We start from the raw sequence: 10,851 nt of genomic DNA, 5'->3' as shown, positions 1-10,851 counted from the left end.
ACATAAAATAAAGCTAAAATAAACAGATAACAATCATACATGATTCACTCCATAACACATATATTTTGGTCACGCAAAAACTCTTGGTTAGAGAGAAAAACTGCGGTGGGGATGGCACCCACAACTTCACTACTGCAATAATAAAGAATGCTCGATTAGAGCTACATTTAGCTATTTCTAATAGCTTAACCTTTTAGGAGTATCAAGATCAGTTAGATCTACCTTACTAAAGGATTTTACAACACTATATAAATGTTGCACCTGGTTAAAGGATTTACAATTTATAGACTTGGTTAGAGTCTTTTACTCTGTTAAAGGTTTCTCTTACAACTTCAAAATATTACAATAGAATCATTACAAATATCTGCAACTTTACATCTGAAATGTTATAGCAAATTCTATGTACTTAGAATAAGATTACCTAGCTTGTAGCATACCTCGGTAACCCATAATGAAACTCGGTAAACCCTTCCGTTTACTCTGTTCTTCGACTGTTCACTAATAACCTTCTTGGTGACCTTTCTGTGTCTCTGTAACAATCTTCCTTCATGCATACACACATATCTCACATCTCTTGTTTTTTTTAATCTATTTCTAACCCTAGAATCATGCTGTATAAATAGATCTCTTACAGCAGTGATCTAATTCTTTGATTTGATCTTACAAAAGATTCTTCGAATAAATAACTAAACAAAATATTTCATTGGTTAGATTGACCTTGTAATCATACACAATCTCCCAATGCAATTTCCAATGCAAAAATGGTTAGATGTGCCTCGATCTTGCAACATGTTTTCATGTGCATGTCCAGGTTCAATGTATCTAGTAAAACGTTTCACTCGGTGAATATCAACTCGGTGAGTTAACTTTACTGCTCGGTAGCCATGAAACATTACTCGGTAAACAGCTCGGTGAATACTGCGTTCTGTGACTGCTTTCTTCTGTAACTGACTAGACTGTTCATACCGACTTCTCTGTGTGTACCGACTGCATGATTCGGTAATACTAACCGACTAGAATATATAGTATGACTTAGGATATGAAACTAATGGCAATTTGATAAGTAGTAACATGAATTGCCTCACAATTATTAATGGCAATTCTTCATTGTAAGTTGGTTTTTAATGATGTAGTAGCTACTCTTCTCAGCAAGGATTTGAGAAGAAAGAATAATGAACCTTCATTCGGTGAAGCTTTAACTGAGGTCAGCACTGATAATAGAGGTAGAAGTCATAACAGAGGCAGAAATAATTACCATAGACGTTCAAAATCAGCAAAGAGATCGAAGTCTAGAAACAGAAATGGTGAATGTTGGTTTTGTGGCAAAGTGGGTCATGTGAAAAAGGATTGTAGAAAATTCAAAAGAGCACAAGAGAGAGTGCGAGATAGCAAAGCAAATACAGTTTATGATAAAGATGATAGCATCTTAATCCTTTCAACAACCGACACTACTCCCGATTCATGGGTGCTTTATTCTGGTGCCTCCTATCATGCTACCTCATGTCTTGAAGCATTCATCAACTACCATGAAGGGCACTTTGGCAATGCTTTTTTAGGAGATAACAAAGCTTGTGAAATTACAGGCAAAGGGGATGTATTGTGCCATTAGAAGGTGGTTAAACATGGCTACTCAAAGATGTTCGCCATGTCCCAAAATTGAAGCAGAATTTGATATTTGTTGGACAGGTCTTTGGTCAAGGTCTAAATGTTAATTTTCTTCTGGATACATGGAAAGTAACACATGGTACCATGCTGATTTCAAATGGTAATAAAGTAGGAAGTCTTTACATTTTTAAGACTCATGGTGAAGTGGGAGTTACAATGGTGATTGAGGACAGCAAAGTGGATCTTTGGTATCAAAGACTTGGGCACATTAGCAAGAAAGGTCTCCATGTTATGCATACAAGAAATCAGCTACCGAGCCTCAAGCTTGTGGACTTAGCCTTTTGTGAACATTGCCTCTATGGCAAACAAAAGAGAGTCAGTTTTTTGAAAGGTGGGCGTGACACAAAGACAACACCATTGGAGCTTGTATACTTAGATGTTTTTGGACCAACCAAGGTAACCTCCATTGGAGGAGCGAACTATTTTGTAACATTTCTTGATGATTGCACAAGAAAAGTATGGATTTATATGCTTTCTAGCAAATCAGAAGTGTTTTCAAAATTTAAAATTTTCAAGGCATTAGTTAAAAATCAGATTGGGCATATGATTAAATGCTTACAAACAGATAATGGTGGGGAATTTTGTTCACGTGAATTTGATAATTTTTGTGCTGATAATGGGATTAGAAGAATCAAGGTTGTTCCATTCACTCCTCAAGAAAATGGTGCAGCCGAGAGGATGAATAGAACAATCCTTGAGAAGGCACGATGTATGTTGTCTAATGCAGGTTTAGGCAAAGAATTTTGGGTAGAAGCATGTAACACAGCAGTGTACTTAATTAACCGAAGTCTATCATCTAAATTGGATTTTGGTATTCCGGAAGAGGAATGGCAAGGGAAGAGGATTTCATATTTGCATCTTCATGTGTTTGGATGCGAAGCCTTCTCGCATATACCCAAAGAAAAGTGAACAAAATTGGATTCAAAGTCGTTGAAATGTATCTTTGTGGGGTATGGAGAAGAGAAGTTTGGTTTCAGATTATGGGATCCAGTTCACAAAAAGATTGTTCGCAGCAGAGATGTAGTATTTCATGAAACCTCCTTTCCCGCACTACAAAATTTGAATAAATCAGAGACAAAATTTGTTCCATGTCTCTATTTCAGAATTCAACTACCAGTGCTCTGCCTCTGGTCTCTCATTCAGTGGGAGCTCCTATGACATCTACATCTATTGAATACAATTCTCAGTCTGAGAATGATGAAGTGAGTGTTGAAAATAATTGGTCTTCTGTTAATTCAAAATTTGGAGGTCTGCAAAACAGAGCACATTTGGAAGATCACTTTTATGGTGAGCATCTTGCCTTACGTTATTCAACCTTGGTTGAGCATACTCCATGGTGCTCTACACCTCCACCACATTCTGCAAGTGCATTCTCCCTAAGGCATGATGCACTACCTTCACGTGCAGCACACCCCCTCCAGCAGTCTTCACACTCTGCAGCCTGCTCTTCTCCCCATGAACTCCCTGCAGCTTCCGCCACCTACACTCCCTATTGTCCCCCCCGTAAGCTTCCTACTGGTCCTCCTTCCATGGCCTCCCCACCCCATGAGCCCTCTCTGCAGATTCCCCACGACCCAGCAACTCCCTCTCCTTCGCAGACCCACTCCTGTGAGTCTCCTGCACTCCCCTCACCTCTCTTGCGGGCCCCCTGCAGTCCCCTCCATATGGTCGCTACGAGCTCCACCTACGCAGCCCACCCGCAGAGTCTCCCTCCCATGCAGGCCTATGAGGAAGTTGCCATGGCCTTGCGCACCTAGTCCTCTCGCCCATCTCACATTGAAGGGGACATAACCAGAGACAATGGGAGAGATATAAATTTACATAAACAGGGATTACAAAAATTGAATGACTCTACTACTAGAATAGAGAGTCAATTGAGGAAATCAACTAGATAGAGGTGACCTCCTATGAAATTTTCTAATTATGACTTACTGTTTTGTGAAGAGGCTGAATCTTCTTTGCTCATCTCTGATCAAACAGAGCCTGCAACATACAAAGAGGCTCGTAAAAATGTAGACCATGATAACTGGCACACTGCAATGTGCGAAGAAATGGACGCACTAGTGAGAAATCAAACATGGGATTTGGTGCCACTTCCGCTTGACAGAAAGGCATTGAGGAATAAATGGGTGTATAAACTAAAAGATGAAGCCGATGGTCACAAAAGATTTCGAGCAAGACTGGTTGTAAAAGGATATGCTTAGCAGCAAGACCTCGACTTCAAAGAAATTTTCTCGCCAGTAGTTAAAATGACTACCATCCGAGCAGTATTGGGATTAGTTGCAGCGTGGGATCTTGAACTTGAACAACTAGATGTGAAGACGACATTTCTCCATTGCGACCTTGATGAGGAATTATTTATGCATTAGCCGGAAGGGTTCATTAAAAAGCGGCAGGAACACCTTTATTGTAGATTGAAATGCAGTTTGTATGGGCTTAAGCAAGCCCCCGGGTAGTGGTATCTTAAATTTGACAAATTCATAATTGATCACAAGTTTACTCACAGCGAGTCTGATCCTTATATCTATTACAAGAAGCTTCCTAATGGCGAATTTGTCATTCTTCTCCTTTATGTGGATGATATGCTCATAGCTGGCACAAGCATGAGGATTGTGAGTGAACTTAAGACTCATTTAGCAAAGGAATTTGCCATGAAAGATTTAGGGGCAGCAAAAAAGATCTTAGAAATGACTATTTTTCGGGATAGAAAAAAGAGAGAACTCAAACTATCTCAGCAAGACTATATTAAAAAAGTCTTGGACAGATTTGGTATGGTGGATGCTAAATCTGTTTGTGTACCTTTAGCCTCTCATTTTCAGTTGTCTTCTCACTTGTGTCCTAAAACACAAGAAGATAAGGAGTTTATGGATAAAATTTCATACAAATCTGCAGTTGGAAGCCTCATGTATGCTATGGTGTCTACTCAACCGGACATTGCTTATGCCGTGGGATTGGTGAGCAGATTTATGGCTAATCCAGGCAAATCACATTGGGAGGCGGTTAAGTATATCTTGAGGTATCTCAAAGGTACTTCTGATTTTTGTTTATGGTTTGGAAAAGACAAGGCAGTTTTGCAAGGGTTTACCGATTTTGATTTTGCCGGTGACTTAGAAAAAAGAAAGTCTACTTCTGGTTATGCTTTCACATTTGCTGGGGCAGCGATTAGTTGGGCTTCAAAATTGCAATATACAGTTGCTCAATCAACTGCGGAAGCAGAATACATAGCTCTTTCTGAGGGAGCAAAATAGATGGTATGGTTGCAACTCTTGTTTAGTGAGTTGGGTTTGAAGCAATCAGATTTTGCTTTGTTTTGTGATAACAGCAGTGCAATTTTTATGACTAAACATCAAACATCTCAACCATGGTCAAAACATGTTGATGTTCGCAGTCATTATGTTCGCCATATGGTTGAAGAAGGCAAGTTTCATGTAGACAAGATTCATACCGATCTGAATCCAGCTGATGTGCTCACTAAAGTGGTTAAGTGGGAGAAGTTCGATTTCTGCCGAGCTTCTCTCAGTCTTTCCAATAACTGATAGCAGAACTGAGTGGGGGAATCTACTTGTTTCAGCAGTTCGTTGGCCTTCAGTGGGAGATTGTTGGAAGTTGAAGTCCAACAGACTCCTTCCCTGTTTGATGCCAAAACTCTTGGATATTCACATTCTTCTTGCAAGCTCTTTAAGAGCAAATTGTAATTCATTTTCTGAAGTTGATTGCCAGAGCTAGTTGCCGCTGTGTATATGTAAAACAGATTGGTGAATAATAAATTGGTTCCCCTGTTTCAAGTGTGGATGTAGGCAATTGCCGAACCACGATAAATTTGTGTCTCATTGTTTATTGTTGTGTGCGTTATTAATTTTGTTTATCTGCTGTTTTCAATTTGATTCTTCATCCTAACACTGTTGGGGTTCTGTTTCATTATAGCACTGATGTAGCTGTTCTCAATCGCCTTCTTCTGTATTACGATTGTGGAGGAACTACCTACTTATCAGGGTTAGATCCTCATGCAGAGAAAATATTAATGAAAGAAGCTCACGGTTAGATCTCTCCTGTGATTCTAGGAAACTCTCCTGTGATCTTAGGAAGCTAAAAAATCATATCCATCTTTTCCTTCTCACTAAAATATAACATATGATCATTCAGTAGGCGGTTGTAAGTCAAGATAGCAACTACGAAGCAAAACAAAAACTCGTCCGTCTGCTTACAGTAAAAACATTTTAAAAACTCCAAATTTGTACAAGTTGTTCCAATAAATTCACAAAATCTTTTTAAAAAGTTCGAATGCTTACAATAATTCGATTCGGCAAATTCCGTGTGAACAACCATAAAAGAGCAGAAAAACTAACAATACAACCAATGGTAAAGTTAGATGCTCTGCATGAGATCGATGTTGGAAAAATCCAAATATTAAAGTTATTGCTGGTGAAATAACTTGATGAAAAGAAATCTTTCTGCACCTGCATAGACTTTTTTTTTTTTTTTTGGCATTTGTAGCGGGTACCACATTATCATGTTCACTTTGCAAGTAGAAAAGAATAAAAGAAACAATTTGCATTTTTATTTCCACGACAACCAAAATTGTGGCCAGTTTCCTAGGAGCAGCAATGGTGATCGACGACCTATTGGAGAAATTCTAATAAGAAAAGACATGGATAGAATGGTTCATAAAAATATATTCTTATTTTTATTGATTTGCAGTGTAGTATTTGTCATAGAAATACCTAACAAACAATATGAATTAACTCTTAAAAGACAAGGAAATAGGATAATATAAGAATTATAAAGTTTAAATTTTGATAAGTGTTTATATTAATGGAGATGTATTTTAAAACAAAGAAGTAAACGGGTTTTGGAATCACTTAAAAAATGATGAGATTTATAAAATTTCAATTTATAATTGTAGTTCATTTAGTTGCAATTGATGTTATTCAACTTTGAATTAAATAAATATGACATTAAATGGATTTGTCTTCTAAAATTTGAGTCATAAAATAAGATTTTGATGCTACTAGTTAAAAATTTGGTATCTAACTTATAGTTTCCATTAAGGCACTTCTAAGAAATTATTCAGCTTATTTAGAGCCTCCATATGCAAGTAATCAGTTGCAGGCTATCACTTTAACTTTCCAAAACATGGAAAGGTTGTTGGGAGAAAAATTGGTTGCACCAATGAAAATATGTGTCTTGCTCAACAAAAAGACAAGTCTCCTAGTAAGAAATTTTCTTCTACAAGTAATCATAATGATCAAGGAAGAGGTTGATTTGAATATAAGGATAAAGGACGCGGAAAGAAGACATAGCACACTTTTAATGTGACAACCAAAATGATATACTCCATTTGTATTGTAAATGATGTGGTTGAGAAGGTTGTAATGAAATCCATAAATGAAAAAACTCACAAATTAAGATAGAAAATTCTTTCAAACAAAATGATACAACATATTATGATGATAAGCATAAATAACTCTATAGGTCCTCTATGGAGAGCGGAAGCAGGTGTTTTGCAAGGTTTTGGGTGGATAGGCTAGAATTGTTGATGCAAAGGAGTTGGAAGGGTATGACGGGGATGGAGATGGTGGGTAGGATGTTACTTTCCCTAGGTTTCTACTCTCTATGGTGGTTGTCTTTGTTGTGCCTCTATTCTTTTTGTGGGTTTCTCCTATGCAGGGTGGGATGGAGTTGTCTACAACCCATGTTCTTTGATCTTTAGGGTGGATCAAGTCTCGGTGGTGCATTATCTACTTCTTTCTTATGTGTTTGTGTCTTTTCCTATGTTGGGTCTGGTGCTTGGTCTTCATTCTTTGATGGGTTTGGAGTTTTGCATGTTTGGGGGTCTGGTTTGTCACTTCTTTCCCTTGTTGTTGTGGTCTTCTTGGCACTTGTTGTGGGTTTTGCAATCTTTGCCTCCTAGGGTTTTGTTTGCTCTACTTCTTTTGAGAAATTTTGTTCGTGTTTGGACTCTCATGGCTTTGTTCTTCTCAGTAGTCAGGGATCAGTTGCTGGCAGTTTTCAAGGGCCTGAGATGACTATGGTTTATTTTTGGCTAGGCTTTTGTTCTTGTGGGGTTGCCTGATGTTTTTTGTTTATTCTTCTCAAATGGGCAAATGTTGGTCTTAGCTAGGTTCTCCCTTGTTTTGCTGCTATTGAGGTGGATTTTCTCTTGTGGCCATGATGTGGGTTTGGCTCATTATGCTTTCCGCTTCCTCTTCCACTATTATTATTGAGTTGTTTGCAATACCTATGGAACTCGTGCCTTGCCAGGTGGAAGGGGTTGGATGTTGCACTATGTGGTCAACTTATGTTTTTGGTTGCTTGGTTGTGGGGTTGAATCATTTTTTGTTCTTCGTACTACTGGTTTGTCTTTCTTCTACTCCTATTGAGGTGGATCCCTTTCCTATTGAGGTGGAGAGGAGTATTGTTGGAGGGATGTTGTCTTTCAGTTGGAGAGGCTTTGTTGGTTTCAACTTGATCATTTTGGGCGCAATGTCAAAACCCAACCTGAATGTTTGGAGTTCCTTTCAAAACCCCTTGATCCTTGTCTTGCCCACAAATTCCTGCGAGGCTTAGTTAGTTCTCTTTTGTTCTTTATGGTTTTTCCTCATTAATCTAGTTGTTAAGGTTTTGGGAGCCTGGAAAAACCCTTGAATTTCTTATATGACTGATAACTCATGTCTAATAGCTTAGGCTTTTTGGTGGATTTACTTGTCCTTTGTTACCCAGCTGATGTTTGGTTGTTGGTGAGTTGTGTTTAGTCTTTGTTTGTATCATTTTGCGGCTTTCTATTTGTGGGTTCTGGATTCTTGTCTAATTCTAGAGGGTTTCAGGTCCCTTCAAAACCTGTTGTAAGAGGTTTTGGGTCCCCCAAAAAACTATTTTTCCCCTAATCAAAAACATATTATGATGATAAAGCATCTAGATCTCAATAAACATGTGGCAATAGCTATGTTAATTTATGCTTTCTCTATCAAACTTTTCTTACTCCACTTCAATGATGGCACCATGGCATGATGCGGAAGTGTAAAATATTAGAGCCTTTATTTATAACTAAAGTTTCAGGGCGATAGCATCTAATATGATGCCACCTTAGTAAGCGTTTTGCCAAGGTGTCCAAAAAGGTTCAAAAAAGAGTGAGAGCAATACTTGTGCACTAAGTCATGTTTTATTGGTGTGGTGATATGGCATCACATGATTTGTTACATCTTAGATCTAAGGAATACATTTCATTCAATTAGGGTAGTCATCCTCAACACTAAAAACTTTCAAATCACAACTATTGATACAATATTGTTAAAAATATTAACATTAAATCAACAAGTGCTATAACAACTATTGAAACAAACTCAACTATTAGATCCTCTTGCCTAATACGGTGTAGTCTTTAAAGACAAATATAATAAAAACAAACATTAAAAAGCAATTGAAAAAAAACAGAAAGGGAATAATACAACGGATATTAAAGTAGGTGCTCTCTATGGGCTGCTATTTATATAGGTCGAGGTTAGTAGCTTGTTGAAAGAGCAGCCAATCTTTCAGACCCACAGCGTTTGGAGGTAATGGATCTGCATCGACAATCTGGGGCATTTGCAGTGATGCTCATGATGATCATCTTTGGCTCACAACCGACTGAGACGGCAGCGAAGTTGAAAGTAGGAAAAGAAAAAATAAGCCAACTTGCAATTCTATCTCCAAGAGACTTATGGGGGACAAAACGGGACATCCGTCCTGGTAGCGCGCGCCTCATCGGCCAATCTTTCGAACAGTTTCATCGGATCGGTATTGGTGGTTGACGCTCCAATGACGGAAGGACCTGAGCCCACCTCCAGATTGTTGGGCAGAGCTCAGGGTTTGTACACCATTTCCAGTCAAGGGAATGATCTTGAACGGCTGAGCCAAGGAATAGTGCTCAACTTCGTTTTTCAGAGTGGAGAATTTAATGGAAGCACACTCGCCGTGGTGGCCACACAAATTTCCCCATATTTTACAGAGATGCCAATTGTGGGAGGAACCGGCAAATTCAGGCTGCCTCGAGGGTATGTCCTCTCCCACGTACTACCCAACAGTACAAACGACCACTATAATGTCACTGTCCTTCATTACTAGTCTTACTTGTTCTGATTCATGCTCTACCCTCCATTGAGGAGCATGAATCCAATAACTGTTCGGTCTCTCTAAAATAATGAATTTGTGTGTTACACGAAATTCCCCGAATTTGACCTGGTTTTATGTGATCAGTATTGATCAGTTTTTGAATTAATCAAATGATGAAAGAAAGTACTTTCAAGTAAATGTAAATGAAAGACTGAAATGTAATCCACCTCAAGGTAGGATGAAATAGGAATGTAAATAGATTTTATTGTGTGGAATTGAATGACGAAAGAGATCTCCTCTTCAATGGTTGAATCCTTGATTTGAATGAAACACCTAGCCTTGAAGGGAGACTTGAGAATGCTCAATGCTTTAAAGGAATGCTTAAACTCTTGAATGCTCTTGAATGCTTGAATCCATGATCTCATGCCATCAAACCTATATAAATTTCATCTTATGCAAATAGGAGGGAAAATGCGACATATATATTCATTAATTAGGGTTATTGGATTGATTTTTTTCATCATAGACTGACATAGGGGAAGTTTTCTTGCTAAAATGCAAAGCTCAATGCATAATTTGAATGAAGGGGCCTTGAAATAGGGTAGGGATAGGGGTGCCATGCCCCTGTCCTTCTCTTAACTCAAGACATGAAGGAGGTTTTAGGTCATGCAGAGTGCAGTTTTCAAGGATGAGAAAGTCTTGGGTCTTTGATCAGGCTTGGGCATTCGATTCGCCAATGTGAAGACCCTAATGTGGTCGAAAATTGCAAGGGTCACAAGTTTATGACACTACATTCATCCCCCACTTTAGCGGGAGTATAAGCATATGACAATACTACTAGTAAAGTACAAGGAAATAAGATTGAAAGACTTCTACCATGGCAAGGAGGCAAGATACACCAAGCCCCCAGTGGACTTAGGATCTTACAACTTCAATTGGCAAAGTAAAGGGGAAGATCAAGAGAGAGAACCATGACTGCAAATAGCAAGGTTCCCCTCACTATGAGTCATGAAAAGCAAGGATATCAAAAATTACAAAGAAAATCCCAATTCACTAAGTAACTTTGACTATCAAGAAAGAAAATATAAGAAGAGTGTA

The 10,851-nt window shown here is 38.4% G+C and overlaps 1 protein-coding gene across 1 annotated transcript; it reads left to right on the top strand.

Annotated features, from left to right (window-relative positions):
- The first annotated feature begins 9,459 nt into the window (after positions 1-9,459).
- On the top strand, positions 9,460-9,765 carry LOC131858853 (dirigent protein 2-like). Its single transcript, XM_059212319.1, has one exon. The coding sequence runs from the start codon at positions 9,460-9,462 to the stop codon at positions 9,763-9,765; it is 306 nt and encodes a 101-aa protein (XP_059068302.1).
- The last annotated feature ends 1,086 nt before the right edge of the window (positions 9,766-10,851 follow it).

This window comes from Cryptomeria japonica, chromosome 10 (genome assembly GCF_030272615.1).
Source record: "Cryptomeria japonica chromosome 10, Sugi_1.0, whole genome shotgun sequence".
NCBI lineage: Eukaryota > Viridiplantae > Streptophyta > Pinopsida > Cupressales > Cupressaceae > Cryptomeria > Cryptomeria japonica.
This window is presented reverse-complemented; position numbering and strand designations above follow the sequence as displayed.